The sequence below is a fragment of the Myotis lucifugus genome, unplaced genomic scaffold, assembly GCF_000147115.1.
Source record: "Myotis lucifugus unplaced genomic scaffold, Myoluc2.0 scaffold_0, whole genome shotgun sequence".
In the NCBI taxonomy this organism is placed as follows: domain Eukaryota; kingdom Metazoa; phylum Chordata; class Mammalia; order Chiroptera; family Vespertilionidae; genus Myotis; species Myotis lucifugus.
Window position 1 is genome coordinate 9031989 of NW_005871048.1, and position 20562 is coordinate 9052550.

Sequence of the window (20562 nt, forward strand, 5' to 3'; positions counted from 1 at the left end):
TAGAAACATCAATGAGAGAGAAACATCGATCAGCTGCCTCCTGCACATCTCCCACTGGGGATGTGCCCGCAACCCAGGTACATGCCCTTGACCGGAATCGAACCTGGGACCTTTCAGTCCGCAGGCCGACGCTCTATCCACTGAGCCAAACTGGTTTTAGCATTACAAGATTCTGTGACTATTAAAAATATTTGTCAAAACACTAGAAACTCTTACGGTCAGCTAGGAAAATAAAAAATAGTAAAAATATTTATTTTATACACTGTAAAGTGTTAGAAACATTGAGAATTAAAGTACTTTATATTTTTGAAAAAAAATTTACTGAGTACTTGCCTTCTAACAGTATAAAGCATCTTTTCTAATCTTGGCAAACTGTCATAAACGTATCTAAGTCTGTATCAGCTTCCAACATTTTATGCTTTGTGCTTTCAATGTTGTGAAATATTACCCAGAGTTCCTTTAACAGGAAGGTGTTTGTTTGTTTGTTTGTTTTTTGCTCATTTCACTATCTCTGGAACATCTTCATCCTTTTGTCACATTTTCCTCATTTATGTTGATAAGTTGGCCTTAACTAGATTTCTCTAGCTGCAGATCTAGAGTCTCTTAAATAACAGTAAAGTCAATAATTCCAAAGTTAGCTAATTTTTCTATAACTTTACATTTGATTTGAATTTCACTTCTAGTACTATCACTTTTCGTATTTTTTGTTGCCTTTTCATCAATGTTAGTCAATTCCCTCTTCTAATTATCCAATTTTACAAAATGTCACTTGGGTTTATAATGGGAGACAAGGAGGCAGGACACAACCCCTTTTCCTGTCTATGTATGAACTGCACAACAGATACTAAATGACTAATCACCAGCAGACTTTGAAAGAATTGCTGTGATTAGTCACTGATCATGAGGTACATCTGTTATTTTCATTGTAATTTGTGGATTGAAAAGCTAGCAGGGAACTTTGTACTTGATGTAATTACTCACATTTAATATACTGTGGTAATTTAAACTTGAATCATGTTGTTGAGGGGCTAATGTTATTTAATTAAAAAGATGAAATCTGTGTATATCAACCAATGCAGGACTGCCTGTAATATAGAAAAAAAAAAATGAGAATATGGATGGCAGTTTAACTTCTGATGGACTTGATTCCCTAATTACTACCAAGTACATTGGTATTAAGGTGTTAACTAATTTATCTTTTCATCTTAATAAATGAACTTCATATAAAATGCAAAAATCATAACTTAGCAAGGAACTGCCTTAAAAACTGGTTGGAAGTATAGGCAAAATATTTGTTTTTTGGGGGGAATGTAGCCTGATAAAATGAAAATTTCCTAAACCACAGTGGGAAAATATTTGGAAGCACCAACAATTACACTAATTTTAAACACTTCCATTTCCACTTAACTGCATAAATATTGATCTGGACAGCACTTTTATTACCTTGGCTATGAAATAGTCCCAGATGCTGAGCTCAGGTGGGATGAACTTCTCTTTCACTGTCAATGACTCCTGGTTTATTGGCGGTGAGGAAGAGGTCAGTGGGGCAGATTCTCTGCCAGACACTTTTGATGGCCTAAAACGTGTGTTCTGTTTCTCTCCTTCTTCCACTAGTGAGGAAACTAATAAGAACAAAGTAAAGTATTATTAAGTAAGTACTATTTTCATTGTATAAGACCTAAGGCTAACTATAAATAAGTACACACACAAAACTGAGATTCTTATTATGATAGTAAGGTAAGAAAATTGATAGAGGAAGTGAGACAAAAACTACCTTAAATTTATCTCACTCTCTGTTGACTTATGCATTGTATATGTAGGTGGTAGGATGTAGTATCTGCTTGTAAATGAGCCCCCACATGATAGGAAATTATCTACATTGTTCTGTTTTGTTTTTTTAAGAACATCATGGTAACAAAAAAGAATATCATGGATGTCAATGTTAATTAAAGGCAACAACTCAGGAGATTCTTCAGTAATCACTGGCCTTTTATCTACATATAAAACTACATTTTCAATGAAAATTTAAAAATTCAAACACATAACTATTTAATTAAACTGACTCAGACTTTTAGAAATGGTTTGAAGATGGAATTTTCTAGTCAATGGATTAACAAAGAGGTAGAATATGTAATCTCTATTGTTTTAACTTCAAAACACTTAACAGTATTCTTTTAGCATTTTACCTTAGAATATTAAGGGAATTAGCATAGAAAAGCAAGTTATGCAAATCTTTAATGAACACTAAGTCACAGTATACAAATCACCAGTGAAGAATCAAGGATCTCCTAAACACAGGCATGACCTGATAGACAAACAACGCCACATTAAAGCACATCAATATTCTCCTTCAATGGTTCCAGTGAGCATGAATTTACCTCCCAAATGAATGCAATAATTGTGCTGTAATAAACTTTGTTTTATTGTCTGAAGCTACTTGGCTTGCATAAACAGCATGCTCATGCATTATATCAAGCTACAGCCAAGCTCAGTTTAACAGAATAATTATTTCAGAAAAAGGAAATTAAGTTAAATAAAATTAGTATTCTAAGACATGGCTAAAAAGTGGTATGATTATTACATAATCTTTCAAAAGGCTTAAAAGGAACTATTAAATTAAATGTATAATTTTTTCTGTTCTTATTAGTAATTGATAATTAACAATAACCTTTCTAATATACCTGTTGCATACATTTACATATATTCTAAAACTTAAACAGTGATTTTTCCAAATTTTCACTAGGTAAAATATTCAGGTTATAAAGGTTGTTGTTGTTTTTTTACTTTTCAAATAATTGCTATGGTTTAAGATAAATCTATCATTTAAATTTAACATTACTATTTTGCCTTTGTTTTTAAATTAGACAGCTTCATAAAAGCTTAGGGGATCACCTGGAAAATAAAATTTTCAAACAATGCTAAATTAATAAACGTCATAAAAATGTAGATTTTTTTTTAAAGCAGAACATAAGAGGGTTTTTAAAATGAGAAAACATTTTAAGATATAGTCTGTGAAGCCAGACAGATGACATGAAAATAAGAGATTAACCACACTCAGGGAAAATATTTAAAATTACAGACTCAATCCCAGAGGTATAAAACTATTTATCAAAACACTATTAATAAACAAGGACAATGGGGGGGAGGGACATGACAAACAAGTTCACATTACTGAATGTTATATTACCTGAAATGCTACAAAAAAAAAAAAAAATAATCTGAATGATGCCTCCTAGCAAACAAATGGTCTGTAACTTGTTATTAGGGTAGATGCTCCCTCTTCACCCTCAAATTGCAGCAGACCTAAAATAATTTTATACTTAAATCACATTGGGTTAGAGTGGTCATGAAACTTAAGGGCAGCAATAGAAACTATTTGGCTATTGAGTACTCACTGCTTGCTTTTGAAAATGCTAATAATTAAATATCAAAAACTTCTGCCATTCCTTGGGTAAAAACTGATGCTACTGTTCCATTATTAAAGGGGTAAATGGCTACTTTACTAGTAATAGAAGAAAAAATTTAGTATTAGGGAGAAGTGAAAAGGAACTTTAGATACAGAACTTATGAATTCAAAAAATAAATTTCTCAGTTGCTTTGGATTCACAGAATGTACTTTTGAAAAGTGGGCTTCCATGACAAGATTGTGGACTGAGAATACAAGAAGCCCTATCCTCATCTTTAACACATTCTGCAGTGGTTTCCTTAGAATTATGGAAATAACACGCCAAAGAACTCAAAACAGAAATGGAGAATGGTTGAGGCTACATATAAGGAACGGACGTGGGAGATACAAAGAAGTAAGAAAGACAATGTTTTTTATCATTAAGTTCTTCTGTACTGCTGAATTTTACCACATTTATACTGCTTTCGTTAAAATTAACACACAAGGAAGGCTAATAAATTAACACTTTTTTCCAGGTTATTATTTTAAATAAAATCAGCTCTAGCCGGTGTGGCTTAGTGGATAGAGTACCGGCCTGAGGGCTGAAGGGCCCTGGGTTTGATTCCGGTCAAGAAAACATACTTCAGTTGATCTCTCCCCCTTGTATACATGCATATAAGCCTAACCAATAGACACAGACACCAGGGGGGTGAGGACATGAGTGGGGGGGGTGGGGGGCAATGGAGGGATAAGGACACATATGTGATACCTTAATCAATAAAGAAAAAAAAGAAGAGCATATACTTCAGTTGCAGGCTCTTCACCAGCCCAGGCCCTTGTTGGGTGCATGCAGAGGCAACCAATTGATGTGTTTCTCTCACATCGATATTTTTCTCTGTCATTCCCTCTCTCTCCCACTCTCTCTAAAAATCAATAGAAAAATATCCTCAGGTGAGGATTAAAAAAAATAATTAAATAAAATCAGAAACAACAAAATTAATATTCTGAACCTAGATTAAAATGTTATTTCTTTCAAAAACTGACCTCAGAGTAACCAGCAGAACCATCTCATTCTCCACTTCTCAATCTAAGGCACAATCCATAGTGTCCCAGAGTATGCATAAAGCTTTAGGAGGCATATATCCTGGACCTTCAAATTTAGCTCCAAATTAATTTTTTTGGGGGGGAGGTGGAGTTAAATAACTTAATTGATGATTTAAAACATTTTATGTTGAAAGCAACAGATATGGAGAAGATAAAAAGTCATATAAGTTTAAAATAAAATAGATTTCTTCCCTTCAGCAAAGTAATTCAGTCTAAGAGGTCTCCTAAGAGAAATATATTCACTCTCCTTTATCATTAGGGGTGTACTACAAATGTATGTGAACATAAATTAAGTATAAAACAAATTCTCAAAGTTCTATGTAAAACATGATTTTACAAGTAAACTTCAAATGCTCATAAAAGGAAAAGACAAAATCGGGAGATTAAATAAGCAGTGAATTTAAGGTACTTCTTAATCTTCAAAGAATAAAATTAATGATAAAATAAAGTCTGGCAGGTGATATCAGATTTTACCAAGACTATTGACTCTTAAGATTTTCCTAGGATCAATACTTCCCACAGTGAACCTGCTTCATAAATGTCCATAAAAATGAACTGATGAATTTCTTAACAGAAAGCAGTGATCTGTGTCTCCAAACCACAGAGCAAGGTAGTCTCCAAAGCAGTTGGTGTCAAAATGGTTCATTGAAATATGGAAGAAAAATATTCAGATTTATTTTTTTAATAAGTACAAGTGGGGAAGGAGAAAGCAAAGAGGAGAAAAGGGGTAAGAAGGGAAAAGAGAAAAGAAGAGAGGAGTGGTGGCGAAAAAAGAGAAGGGGGTTGAGGGAAAGAAGAAGGCACAAGGGGAAGGAAGAAGGAAAAGGGCAGGCAGAAGAAAAAGAGAAGGGAAGAAGAAAATAAAAATTGTCACTGTTTAATATCTGGATCAACAACAGTACATGTTATTTATAGATAAATAATGTACATATCTTGGGGTTTTGCTCAAGCATGTTTCAAGGATAGGGTTATGCAATTTAAAAAATCTGGAGATAACTGCCCTTGTGTGCTACTTTTCAATCACCCTGCTGGCTACAATATGGTTCTGTCTATAGGATTTCAGCTCAAACTCAACAGACTTATTAAAAATCTGAATGGAGTATATACAGGGTGGGGTAAAGTAGGTTTATAGTTGTTTGTATGAAAAATAATATAATAATTATAAATAACAATAAACTGCGTTTCATGTACTCACAAATGTAAACCTACTTTTGCACCACCCTGTCTATACAATGAAATATTATTCAGGTGTACAAAGGAAGGAAATCCTGCCACATGTTAAAACACAGATGAACCTTGAGGACATTATGCTAAGTGAAAAAAGGAAATCACAAAAAGACAAATATTGTAAGACTCCCCTATATGAAGTAACAAAAGTAGTCAAATTCATGGAAACAGAAAGTAGAATGGTGGTTACAGGAGATGGTGAAAGGGAAAAGGGGAAGTTGTTTAATGGGTATAAAGTTTCAAATTTGTAAAATGAATAAGTTCTGGAGATTTGTTTCACAGCAATGTGAAAGTACTTATTACTAATGAACTGTACACAAATAGTTTAGATAGTATATTTTATGTTTTTGACCATATTAAAAATTTATAATATAGAAAATACATTAAAGCTATTTTGCTGCAGTACTTAGGACTGCCAGAATATATTAGAAAATGGGATTGGACATAGAGATCACATGCTTAATTTCAGTAAGAATGAGGGAGTCTAGGTAAGAGCTGAGATGTTTCATAAAAAAATATTTATCTGTAAAATTTTACACATGTGCATGTCTTAGTGTTTTTTTAACCTTCTATGCTTTCTCTACCTTTATTTTCTAAGTATGTGCCTTCCCCTGTAGTTATGAAATGAATCTAATGCTTTTTAAACTTTAAAATTTATACCATATGGCCCTCATAGAAAAGTCTGTCCAAGGATTCTAACCAAAAAATATATTCCCTTTTCTAGTAAAACTAGTTATTTTGCAGTGCATCAGATAATTATAAGTGTTTGGCATATTCAACTATATTTTCAATAGTTGATTTTATTTTATATTGTAAACTAGAGGCCTGGTGCACGAAATTTGTGCATAGGAGGAGGGGGTCCCCTCAGCCCAGCATGCAACGACGCCAGCGTCCCTTGTCCTGGCCTCCGGCCCGAGGCCCCTCCCCTCCCTCCGTTCAGCCGGGCGACGCCGCCAGAGTCCCACACCGGCCACTATGGGCACCATCTTTTGTCATGGAGTGGTGGTTAATTTACATATTACTCTTTTATTAGATAGGATACACTGATGTACAATCATTAAATACTAAACAACTATTATTTTATACAAATAAAATGGGAAAAAGCAAAACATCTGTATTTTCTGATCTGTATTTAATATAAATAACCAAATACCAAAAATATACTTTAAAATATCTAGATCATTAGCAGTTTTGTGGTAAAAATGAAAAAAATAACATGCTTACCACAAACACTCATTTTATATTTCATTCTCAATTTGGAGACATTAAAAATCATTACTATAAATTTATCAAGATAAACAATTCACAATTCTTGTTAATTTCAAATATTATAACAAAAGCAAAAAAATCTTTAAATATTTTTATTTGCTATAAAATATGCAATGAAAAGCAAAAGTATGGATTTCTAACTGTTAGCAGAAAAAAGGTAATTTTTTGAAAATTTCTATTGCTCAGTTGATGGTCTACTTTAAACTCCATGAACATATACCTGCACTATAATTTTAATTAATTAGAAAATAATAAATCCTTCATTTACATATAACTGAAGTCCACAAAGCAAATTAAACTTATTTTAAAAATACACTACTGATATATATACATTAACATGTTGGTTAAGAATTTTGTCTGCCAAGCTAACATCTAATAAAAATCATCTATCATTGTCTTATATTACAAAGTGTATGTCATAATTAAATTTTGTCACTAAAAGAATTAGTACACTGACTGTATAATAAACATTCTCTAGAAATATAATTTAGTTTATGAGACCAATATTTCAAAGAAAATTAAAATGAAGATTTATACCAGAACAAGAAAATAGTGACTTTTAAATTACTCTCAGAGTACCAAGTTTATGAAAACACTTTTTAAAACACAGATTTTTAGGGGTTCCAAGCATTTATTTCGTTTTGAATATACCATACTTTGACACTGATTAAGCTGTCAGGAAAATGAAATACTCTATAGCAGTGGTTCTCAACCTTGGCTGCACATTAGAATCACCTGGGAATCTTTTTAAAAGCCTGATTTCTGTCCCAGGTGATTCTAATGTGCAGCCAAGGTTGAGAACCACTGCTCTATAGACTATTTTGGCTGCACTCAGGGCAATTTTTCTAAAGCACATTATTTTATACCCTTGGTCAACAATGTATACTGAATGTATGTACAATTAGACTCTTGGGATATTATAATTATGGTTAACAGTAATTCAAACCTGCATGACTGCTTACTTACAACCTAAAATGTATCAGGCTGCTGTGCTGCTTCAGTTGGTGAGTTTTCAGAACATAATATTGCCTTCAAAAATGGAGATTTCAGAACTCTGCCTTATGTTGAAAGGCACTCCTACTTGTTTCTAGTTTTGGTTGACTTTCTGTTCTCAGATTTTCTCTCTCCAACTGTCAGTTGATTCTGCTTCACTGGACTGCTGCTTCTAATTACTATCTACTGTTTTTACCTCTTCCCCCTTTATCTCTGTTTTTCTACGTCTTTCTTTCTTTTTCTACCCACTCCTTCTCAAACTAGATCAGCTTTGGGGCCATTAGGCCTTTGGCTTCACCATTCAGTGAGTACCCCTATTTTTTGGTTAGCAAACTGGTGAATCATGTAATTCATGTCTTCTATAAACGCTGCTTTAGTTGTTGTATTCAGAATAGTTTGTGGGTTCTCAAAAACAGATGAGCATCACATAACCTAGATGTGGCTACAACCAGCCCTACCACTAAGTGAACCATCTTTTAAGTATTCTATATTATTTGCCTGCCAGTGGTGGGATATAATTTATGATAGTATTTATGATAGGGTGTACTTGAAAGATAATTTATGTAATGATATTTCTGTCTAGAAACAATTAAATCTGAATGGCTAAACAAAGAACAACCTGGGCTTTTAGGAAGGTTTTTTATATATCTGTGTTCAGCAAAAATGGCTGGAACTGAGACCTAATACCTAGCCAGTAAGAATGCATTTTTAATTTTTACAGGTATATGGATATTCCATAGTAAAAACTTATCCCTTTTTAACATTTCACATTAATAAGATCAGTCTTAACAAATGCTTTTCTCTTACAACACACTAAAAACAGTGCAAAAATTAATCTGCCAATTATTTATTTAATACTAATCTCAATAGAGCTATAAATTCTACTCCCTATTAGACTTTTAAGTTAGTCTTTTCCTTTTTTTATCCATATCAAAAAATAAAGCAGGGAAATTACTCTTTAAAAATTATAAAAGAGAAGTTATGAAAATCAGAATATTTTTTTAAATTTAAAAGCAATATTATCACATATGGGCGATAAATTACAAAAAGAAAACTTTTTAAAAAGGCAGAAGCATTATGAAGATTCTTTTCAAGTCAAGAAAGTGTGGTGTTTCTATCTTTAAATAAACACATATAGTTTCAATGTTAGAAAGTTCAGAAGAGGATACAATTGTTTAAAATATTTACTTTTCATAGTATTATGGAACACTTAGAAATCCAAAACCCCTAATGTCCAGAATCATAATATGCAAAACACGAAGCAGCGTCATTTGAAAATTTTTCCTATTATTTCAAGCCATAGTTCGATTTGGCATGATTAGCAGTGACATTTCTTTATCTCTACACATTTAAAAATATGTTAAAGTGTAAGGAATAGAAAACATCAAAATAAAGAATTTTAAAAAGAATAAAAATGCAGAAATGATTTTCTAATATGCTAATCATTTTTTAAATCAAAAATATGGCTTGCTTAAAATAAATTTTCAATTTTCTACAGTAAGTGCCAAACAAAACAAAACTGGCCCACTGTACCCCAAACCCCTCCAAAACAACACAAAGCAAGCTGGACTGTAGAAGCCTATTTCTAAAGCTAATATCTTGCCTGCAAGACTGGGAGGGCTATGAGAACTGATGGCTGAAAAAGCTTTGGAAAAGCCCACACATTCCATGGAGAATACCACTACCTGGTGGGGGCTAGGCATAGCAAAGTGCCTTCCTGCCAAAGAAAGAAGAGAGAATCTGTATTTGGGATAGAACAAAAACCAATGTTATGCATTATTTCAACAAATGAAAATTTCAATAGTAAAAGATCAAAGAAAATTACATTAGATAGTCCTAATCACTGGTACATGAGTATCTTAAAGTTTGAAATTGCACCAATAACTTTATAATGCATTTTCACCATAAAAATATTGGTTCAGAATTTAAGAATATGGTCTGTATCAAGATCTTTCTATAAATAAATTGAAATGTATTTACATTTGACAAAGTTACCATTCTGATAAATAAATGAAGCCTCAGTCTTTAATGAACAACAACACATAAAACAAATAAAAAACTAACCGGGTAATGCTTTTGAGTGTGTCTGTTCTTTGCTGGAAAGACATGCACCTCCACCAAATACAGCAGACCACATTTTTTCATTTAGAGGATGTGCCACAATCCGAAATAGTTCATTACTAGAATGTGTTGCCAAGCCATGGATGAAGAGACTAAGATACACTGCTGTGAGAATCTCACAGAGCAAAATTGTAAGCCCTGACTGGGCTTCTTCACCAGAAGAATTCAAAAGTCGAATTAGAGAAGTTATTCCTAGAAAAACAACAAACACATACCACTGACGATAAATTTTAAAAATAAAAAATTAACTACATTTTCTGATTTTTAAAAAAACTTTATTACATTAGGATTAAAACATTTTCTTCTCTAAATTCATAGATGAGTAGAGGTCACTATGGGTTAATGCATAATTCTGAGCTTTCATTCAATTTAGAGAAACACTAAAAATCTGTAATCTGATTCAAATATGATAGATAAGCACTGGCTGGCATAGCTCCATGGTTAGAGTGTAGGCCTGCTCACTGGAGGGTCACAGGTTAGATTTCCAGGTTCAATTCTCAGGTCAAGGGCATACACTGGGTTTCAGGTTCAATTCCACCCCCCCACCCCCACCCAGGCACCCCCCGCTCAGGGGTGCATGCAGGAGGCAACCAATCGATGTGTCTCGCATCAATGTTGTTCTCTCTCCTCTCTTTCTCCCCTTCCTCCTTTCCTTCCACCTCTCTAAAAAAAGTCAGTGAAAAAATATCCTCACTCCTTGGGTGAGGATTGAAAAAAAATTAAAAAAAAAAAAACAGCCCAGCTGGTGTGGGTTAATGGTTAAGCATCAACCTATGAACCAGGAGGTCATGGTTCGATTTCCAGTCAGGGCACATGCCAAGGATACAGGCTCCATCCCCAGTAGGAGGCATGTAGGAGGCAGCCGATCAATGATTCTCTCACATCATTGATGCTTTTATCTCTCTCTCCCTCTCCCTTCCTCTCTGAAATTAGTGAAAATATATTAGAAAATAAAAAAATATGATAGATAAAATATAATTGCTATGATAAATATTTTTCTGCAAAATTATAAAAATATAACAAAACATTTGAGTTACTTTAATATAATGATGAAGTAAATACTAAAATTAAGTGACTGCATAATTTGTAATGAGTGGAGAATGCTGAACTGATATCAATTCTAAAAAATATTTAATAATGGTTATCATATAGCAAAACCCAACCAAACCTAATTTTTCCTCATCTGATTAAATTCAAGCTAAGAAAAACTCATACACATATAAATTATTTATACCTGGCCACTGAGCTGGTGATGTATTAGGAGTTATTGCTTCATCTAAGCTTCCTGTTTTCAAAGAATGTCGATGGGGAAGCAGTACTGTCTGATACACCATTCCAGTAAACTGATTTGTTTGAAATGAGCTAAGAGAAGAAAACATTTAAGTAATAGTAATCTACAATGGCCCACAATAACAACAACAATAATATACAGATCTAAAATGATTTTCACATATAATATTCCATGTTTTAGATCTAACTTCTAGGGTACCTTAAGTATAAATTTTTGTTATCAGTTACACTACTATTACATCTACACTATATTCTATAGTCAAGTGCTATATTAAAATAAAGTATCCTTTAATTATAAATATACAAATTTTTTAAATTAAAACATGTGATAGGTTTTAAGTTTATTTAGTGAAGACATAGAATATGTACAAATGAGAAAACTGAATTACTATTGACCACAAATAGCAAGCTTATACATTACACTTTAAAACAAGGTTATTTGGCTGAAAACGAAGTCAATTTAGGTTTAATATTTAATGGCTAGTCTATCCTACATCAGGGTAGATTACATCAAGTATATGCACCAAGTTCCAGGCATATAATAAAAAACATGGTGTGTGTCTCCCATGAAATTTATAGCCTGATAGGGAAATTAGACACAAATAATTTTACCATGTTTTTAAAGACAAAATCTATTCAATACAGTGCCATGAAAGCAAAAGACAGGAGAATTTCACATAATTTGGGAATTCAGGGTAAGCTTCCCCAAGTAAATGGCACTTTAAAACTAAACAGATGAATGAACAAAATAACTTGCAGCTTGACACAGACTATGAAATATAACAGAAAAATTTAAGATTTTTTAAAATACATAACATTTTGCTAACCTGTCAAATTTCTGTACTGTGCATTAAGTAAAGGAATATGATATTTATAAAGAACATTTAATTGTTTAGACCTATTCTGATTAGTAAGTCTTATTAATGATAGCATTTTGATGCATTTGTAAATAGTTTCTCTTGCTTTATTTTCCAAGTACAAGATGGCAGAGTAACAACAAAAAAATCCCATTACAGCAAATGGATATAAGAAAGATAAAAATATGTTGGTGAAAGTAAAGTTATACTTAATAACGAGAAAATGAACTCTTGGAGGATCAGAGTAAAAAAAAAAAAATCAAGTTAAAGCAAACCTAGAAATACATAACCAGGGTAGTAAGCTAAGATTACCCATGGGAAAATTCACATAATTTATAACATAAACAGACTGAAAAAAATCAGTACCAAGGAAGGCTGACATCATGTAAGAGACAAAAAACTCAGTGAAAGACCTGCACCTGAGGAAGCAGACTTATCAGAACATTAAGAAAAATGCTTTATCTTCAGACAGGTTAAACAAAAATCAATAAATAAAGGCAATAAGTCATAATAAATATTGCTATTAAAATCAACAGAGGTCTTAAAAAATGAAACACTTAGACTTAATAAAAGATAAGATGTTGCTGAAGAATGAATTAGTGTCTAGAAAATGAAGCTAGGATTTCTCCTGAAAAGCAGCAAAAAGAAATAAAGGTAAGAAACAAGTGAAAGCTGCCAGACAGGATAAAATTCACCTCGACAAGACATAACACAAAGGGACCAAAGCACGAATGTACTCACGACAATAATAATCCTACTATAAGTGACCACCTGAGAAAAGAAAATTAGGGGCGAGAAAAGAGAGCATAAATGATATCGAAGAGAGTGAAAAAGATAGGAGAGAAAAAGAAGAAGGAAGAAAAGGATATTATATATATGGGGAAAACACCACAGAACCAATACATAAACAAACAAACAAACAAAATAATTATAATTTAAAAATTAAAAAAAAAAATACAAACACCAAACCCCCAGCAAAGACGGTGGGGGCAGAATCTGTAGATGCTGAGCTTATATATAGAAGATAAGGTTAAAAGTTGGATGAATATGGGAGGATCTCAGTTCAGTATAGAGGAAGTAGAAAGGGGATGGGTGGATAAGAGGAAAGAGAACGAGAAAAAAAAAATAATAAATTTACAAAATATTTGATTTCAAAAATGGTATAAAATAGCAAATAAAAATAAACTAAAATAGAGTGATGGAAAAATAATGTGAAAAGAAATAGAAAATAAAGCAACAAACAAAAACAGGAAAACAAAGAAAAAAAAGAGATAAAGTAATAAAAAATAAAATAAAATTAAAATTAAAAAAAAAGAAGCAAGTGAAAGCTAAAAGAAAAATAAGAGGAACCCATAAGTTCTAATATCTGTCTAATAGGAAAGGAAAAGAACTAAAGAAAGATATAGAAAGACCCCTGAGCGTTAAACAATATTTTTTTAAAGCCTGGATGAATTACAGTGAAAAGTTAGGACTTAAAGAGGAAAAATCATCAACAAAATAAGCATCAATTCTTCTGTAAAAATTTTCCTGATTCCAAGTCAGTCACTCCTTCCTCTGTACTATCCATCATATTATAGTACTTATCATTTAAGTACTATGCCATACCATATATCATTTATTCATTCACATTTATTAGTAACAAACTACATTAACCTTAAGGAAGGAGAACTTACCTCAGTGCTTATCATGATGTCTGGCATTAGGCACTGATCAATAAAAGGCTATAAAGTAAGTTATGTTGACAAGGGTTTACTTGAGATTCATTTGCCATAAAGGCACAAGTTAAAATTTCAAAGATGAAAAAAAAAGGACTCAACACTTCAACCATATGCTTTTTGCATTATTTAAAAGTATAGTGCTGTATACAGTTTTTTCAAAGCAAGAGCATATATATTCTGAAAACTCATCAGTTTGCTGCACACATTTTAAAATTTCACAAAGATATTTACCTGTAGTTATGACTACCACAAAGGCACTGATATATACAAGCAGAAAGTGAGGCTGCTAAAGTATGCATTACATATACCTGGAAAAAACAAACAAACACCAACATTATTTTAAGTGTGCAATGTAACTTTTTTCAAGACCTAACATAATCAGCATTTTTAAAAGATGAAAAAATGATTTTGCCCTTATAAACTATTTTTTCTCCTAAACACTAATCTCTACCTTCTGAGGCCTCACTACAGATAAAGAAAAAATACTGAGGCCTTCGGTAGAAATTATAAAACACATACCTGCTACCTATATTCTATTTTAAGAGCAAATGGGAACAGATGCCAGCTATTCAGTAGTTCATGAACCGTGTATCAAAAGCAAACCCTTTAGGGTTCAACCTGCTTCTTCCTCAACCAAAATATAAAAAAGCAGAGCCTGATAAAAGACAGTTCACCTATTGACAGGTCATTGAAGAATATGCTACCACATATTCTAGTGACTACAGAAAGCAAACAATTTAAAGAAAGTGAAATTTAAGAGAAAGAAGGTATGAACCACAGCAATTAAAGGGAAACATTTGTATTGGGCAAGAGGTTCTAAACATGGCATGATGAGAAATAATAGAAGTAGATCTAAGGATGAAGAAGTGTAACCTAGGTAAGAAAGTAGACTAGACAACTATTAAAAGACTAAGTTCTTGATCTAATTAAGAAGGTATGACAGTCTTTTAAGTTGATAAAAAATGGATAGATTAAAATCTCATTGCTATTTCTACTTCAATTATCAGCAAGACATGTAGTATGAATTAAAATTATGAATATCATATAAAATTATGACAGCAAAGACCATATATGGAAGATTGTGAAAATGATAGAATATTTTTCAGCTTCTCCAATCAAAATGTGGAGACCGTTTCCCCACTTATTGAATCTGGACTGGCCTTCTAACTTGCTTGGACCAGGAGGATACAACAGAAGTCATGTGTGAATTCTGAACCTAGTCCTCAAAAGGCCTTGCAAATTCTTGCTGCTTTTACAACTCCTGCAACCAGAACAACCATCATGGCTCAGTGGTTGAACACTGACCTATTAACCAGGAAGTCATGGTTAGATTCCTGGTCAGGGCACATACCCAGGTTGCAGGCTCAATCCCCAGTCCGGGGCATATAGGAGGCAGCAGATCAATGACCCTCTCTCGTTATTGATGTTTCTATCTCTCTCTCCCTCTCTCTTCCTCTCTGAAATCAATAAAAAAATACTTAAAACAACAACAACAAAAAACCTCCTGCAATCATGATATGAAATAACCTAGATGTGATTATTAATTTTATATGTGAACATGACCAGGTCTTCAGGTGCCCAGACATTTGGTCAAACATTATCCTAGGTGCATCTGTTAGGGTGATTTGGGGAGATTATCACTTGAATTGGAACACTAAGCAAAGCAGATAGGGGAAGGCCTCATCCAATCAACTGGAAGACCTGAATAGAACAAAAAAAGTAGAGAATGAGGGAATTCTGCCTGGTTGCATTGACGTGAGTCTTGAGTCTTTCCTGACTTTTTTTTTTTTTTAATCCTCACCCTAGGATATTTTTCCATTGATTTTTAGAGAGTGGGAGAGGGAAAGACAAAGAGAAATACTGATGTGAAACACGTCGATTGGTTGCCTCCTGTATGTGTCCCTACCAGGGCCCGGGCCGACAGGAGCCTGCAACCGAGGTACATGCCCTTGACCAGAACTGAAACCCGGATCCTTCAGTCCCCAGGCCAACACTCCATCCACTGAGCCAAACTGGCTCAGGCCCTGCCTTTGAATTAGAACTGAAATACTGGCTCTTCTTGGAACTGGAATTTACATTACCAGCTATCCTGGTTCTCAGGACTTCAGACTAGGACTGGAACTACATGATCAGCTCTCCTGGGTCTCCAGCTTGTCAAATGCACATCTTTGGGCTTCTCAGCCTCCATAATCATGTGAGCCAATTGCTTATAATAAAGCTCTTTACACATGCACGCACACCCCTTATTGGTTCTATTTCTCAAGAGAACCCAGAATAATATGCTATGCTTGGCTGTTGGAAGATGAAAAATGTATGACCCAGATTCTCTGTCAGCCCTGCAAACATTCTGCTTACCAACAGAAATCTGAAGTCATCCTAGATCTGTGGTCGGCAAACCACGGCTCGCAAGCCACATGCGGCTCTTTGGCCCCTTGAGTGTGGCTCTTCCTAAGCCTTAGGAGTACCCTAATTAAGTTAATAACAATGTACCTACCTATATAGTTTAAGTTTAAAAAATGTGGCTCTCAAAAGAAATTTCAGTCGTTGTGCTGTTGATATTTGGCTCTGTTGACTAATGAGTTTGCCGACCACTGCCCTAGAGGATTCACTGGGACAAAATACTTCACATTGTCCTGAAAATATGTAATCTTTTCATATTAACAAAGAAAACCTTTACATAGATATTAGTAACTTCACACCATAATATTAAGTCTCTATATCTAAAAAACAATCAGCTTTTTGACTAAGTGTACTGCTAAAGAAATCACGTATCTGCATATATACCAATTACTCTTATCTTAATAAAATGGCTAAATAAGACTTAGTAACTAGCATTGGATTAAAAATTAAAATACTCTAGTGGGTATAAGTAACACAAGTAAGATGAACCTGGCCTACAACCAGAAGTTTTCTTTGATAAACTTGGTAATGTAACAATCACTATGTATAGTCTGATGTTTAAAATTATTTTTTAAAACCCTAACACTTACCTTTTAGTTTTATTGTAGTATAATTAAAAGACTGAAACCAAGCATACTTACTTTATTGCTTTGGATATCTGGATGGGGTGGTGAATCAAAGTTTATTATGGCATGTAGAATATCATGTGTTAGATTACTAAGGTGCAATAATGGATTGGCAACTACTGTTTTGGCACTGGCTGTACAAGCAAAGAGGAGAGGTACTGAGGTTTGCTCTGACAGAGAGCTAGGAAATATTGGCTCTGATGTTTCCTTAAAAACAAAGAAAAAAAAGGTTAACCAGCCATTTATAGTTATAACCCATTATTTATGTAATTCAGGGGTTTCTTTGGAAAACTTCAAAACACTTAAAACTTAAAAGTTTAACACAAACTTTTTACAGTTAGAAGGGACCGGAGGAGGTCATCATTCTAGGAATTATACTGAAAAATGATGGAACAATACCCTCTTATCATAAGAAATTCATCAGCTCATAAGGGCATTCATATAAGAATGTGGCATTTGAATTCAGCATATCATAGGGCCTAATATCAAATTGTCTCTAAACTGCAATACATGCATAAGTCCACAAATTCACAATGAAGTACCATGCAAAAATGAGCATTCCTTAAAGCTACCATAATTAAGAAAATCAACGAATTTTAATATTTAAAAGCAATGATCAAAACATTTTCATACATGTGCTATTTTGACTGGCTATCATATAAGTTACATACCTGCTGAGATTCTTGTAAAAGCAAAATCAATTCCATTCTCACAGAGGCAAGGCCCCCACCATGGGATCCATGAAGTATGCAGTAACTAAGAAACATTCTCAACAGTGACTGATATTTCAAAAGCCATTGTCTTTTTTCCTGAAAATTTTCTCTCAGTTGTTTCACTTTTTTTTCATGAAGCAAATCTTCATCATCTTCATTTATTCCCAATTCATCTCCATTTGCACCAACTGCAGACTGTAATTCTTCAGCATCTGAACAATAGTCACAAGTCTTCTGGAGAGCTATCATCTCCTTTTCAAGCCAGTGATATAGTTGGTAACGCAATTTTCCACCATCTATTTCATAGCCAGTAGATAAAGTACGAAGTTCTCCTGTGAGAATCTTTAAACATGCTCTAAATTTTAGTTGAACTGCAATTATATCTTCTGACGGACTTAAAATGTCATTTTCATCTAGCATGCTGAGAGATTCTGTGTAATTAGAACTCGTTTCATCTATTTTTTTCCCTATTTTTTCCTTTGAATGTTTTAGTTCTTTCATTGAAATAGGGAGATCCTCATTTTCTTCATCATTATCACTGTCCCATTTTAATTCTAAAGAGTCATCCTGAAATACAACACTTGGTTGGCTCCAATCAAAAGAAAGAGTGGAGTTTGACTGCTTCTCTGAGGAACCCTCTGAAGAAGATCCAAAACCATTCGTGAGTGACTGTGACCAATCAATAGCAGAAGACTTATCTTCCCTTGCATCCAATTTCAATGGAGAAGTTGGAGAACAGTCTTTACTAGTATCCATAAAATTAGCTGTTCTACAAAAAGGTTTTGTCTTCTTAATGACTTTTGGTATCTTTGATAATACTTCCAAAGCCAACATGGGGCAGCCAGCTTTTAAATGAGCACAGGCAGTAGTAAAAAATAATCTTCTTTCACTTAAATTAATTGTTCCTGCGAGTCCACTTTTTCCTGTTAAACTCACATGTGTGGAAAATGCATCAGATGATCCAAAATGACGTCTCAGCAAAAGAGGATGTGTTCTTAGATAATTGTAGAAGTTAAAAACTGCAGGATTACAGGCTGACATAGTGACTTGATCTGAAAGTAAATTCATTTTATGAGCCAAGAAAAATTCTTCAAGAGTTGTATTGTAGCATTTTTCTCTACTATGGCCCCTTTAACTACCTGGTCTTTCTTTAGACAAAATTTTATTAACACACCATACTAATACATAGTATTGAACAGACAAAAACACATTTTTATCCCAGCCAGCATGGCTCAATGGTTAAGCCTTGACATATGGTCATGGCACATGCCCGGGTTGTGGGCTCAATCCCCAGTGTGAGGCATGCAGGAGGCAGCTGATCAATGATTCTCTCTCATCACTGATATTTCTAACTCTTTCTCGCCCTCTCTGAAATCAATAAAACTATATACTTTTTAAAAACAACACATTTGTAATAAAATTTGTTCTAACATAGTAGAAAAACAAAGGTTATGTTGAATTCACATACTTTCAGGTAACAATCTAAGATAATTTAAAACACCCACTTACACCTAGTTCTTTTTCTCTTACTTTCCCAGATAATCCTTTCCAGTCTGCTTGGCTAGATATTCCTCATTTTCTCTACCTCTGAGCATTCTAGAGTTCGATGCTTGACTTTTTTCCTATCTACACTCATTGTGTAAACTCATATAGTCACATGGCTTTAAATACCATCTAGCCCTAGCCGGTTTGGCTCAGCGGATAGAGCGTCGGCCTGCGGACTCAAGGGTCCCAGGTTCGATTCCGGTCAAGGGCATGTACCTGGGTTGCGGGCATATCCCCAGTAGGGGGCGCGCAAGAGACATCTGATCGATGTTTCTAACTTGCTATCCCTCTCCCTTTCCCTTCCTCTCTGTAAAAAAATCAATAAAATATATATTTAAAAAATAAAAAATAAAAAATAAATACCATCTAAATGCTAATAACTTGCACATCTCTATCACTTGTCCCAAATTCTCCCTGTAAATCCATACTACTACATCCAAAGGCCTACATTACATTTCCATTTACATGTACATACTCTTGCCTCAGGGCCTTTAGTGAGCCTTTGGCCCAAGCATGTCAAACTCGCAATCTGTGGGCCACAGGCAGCCCACAACGAATATTTTTGTGGTCCAGCCAATATAACGGTATGTAAAAAAGTCTTAATAAAAATTTTGTATCTTAATTTTTACAATATCCTGTTATACATAATTATTAGCAATGAACTACAACGTTCACTAAAGACTGATTGCTATAACCGTATTGCATTCATTTCCTTTAGGCGCCTTATGCGAAGGCACACCATTTCTCTCCACTAACACTAGCAGCAAATATTTTAGCAGCCGATTGCCAAGTCATTAGTTTTGTACTGACTTGTTTGGTGTGCGCAACAGGAAATATTTCGCTTTTGGAGAACAGGAAAAATAGGTTTATTTGCATTACGCTTATTAATATGTGCAGTTATTCAGTGTCTGGTAAGTTAATGTTCAAGAAAAAATATTAATTTTTATTAAAATGTTCTATTATTTTATGTTAATGATTACTCATTTATTTCAGCCCTTTGTATCCAGCATGTCTCTATTGAAATAAACCTACGTTTCTAGGAAAATTGAAGCTTTTGTTTTTTTGAGGCCCACATAAACTTAACCTTGCTTATTTGACAGTGTTAGCCTTTGAGTTTGACATGCTTGCTTTGGCCTAAACTACTCTACTCAGATATCTACATGTAGTGAGCCTTTGGCCTAAACTACTCTATCCAGACATCTACTCGCTCATTTCAATTAGGTCTCTACTCAAAGTTGATCTTATTAGAGAAGTCTTCTCTAGCTAAAGCAACACTCCCCAAAATTTGCTCCCAGTCTTCCCTATATCATTTAT

At 33.8% G+C, this 20562-nt stretch overlaps 1 protein-coding gene across 16 annotated transcripts in view; it reads right to left on the reverse strand.

Annotated features, from left to right (window-relative positions):
* DMXL1 (Dmx like 1) overlaps positions 1-20562 on the reverse strand; it is a 139838-nt gene that overhangs the window by 47537 nt on the left and 71739 nt on the right. For 15 of the 16 annotated variants that reach the window (XR_002826570.1, XR_002826572.1, XR_002826604.1 and 12 more), the window contains 6 exons: positions 17662-18755; positions 17006-17197; positions 14196-14272; positions 11334-11461; positions 10043-10291; positions 1444-1622 (listed from right to left, as the gene is read on the reverse strand). Coding sequence is in view for 12 of the 16 variants with exons in the window: in XM_006081119.3 (XP_006081181.1) it covers positions 1444-1622; positions 10043-10291; positions 11334-11461; positions 14196-14272; positions 17006-17197; positions 17662-18755 (1919 nt within the window). In the remaining 4 variants the exon portion in view is untranslated. Of the gene's footprint in view, positions 1-981; positions 1086-1443; positions 1623-10042; positions 10292-11333; positions 11462-14195; positions 14273-17005; positions 17198-17661; positions 18756-20562 lie in introns of all 16 variants that reach the window. The other variant, XR_002826599.1, reaches the window with a different exon arrangement.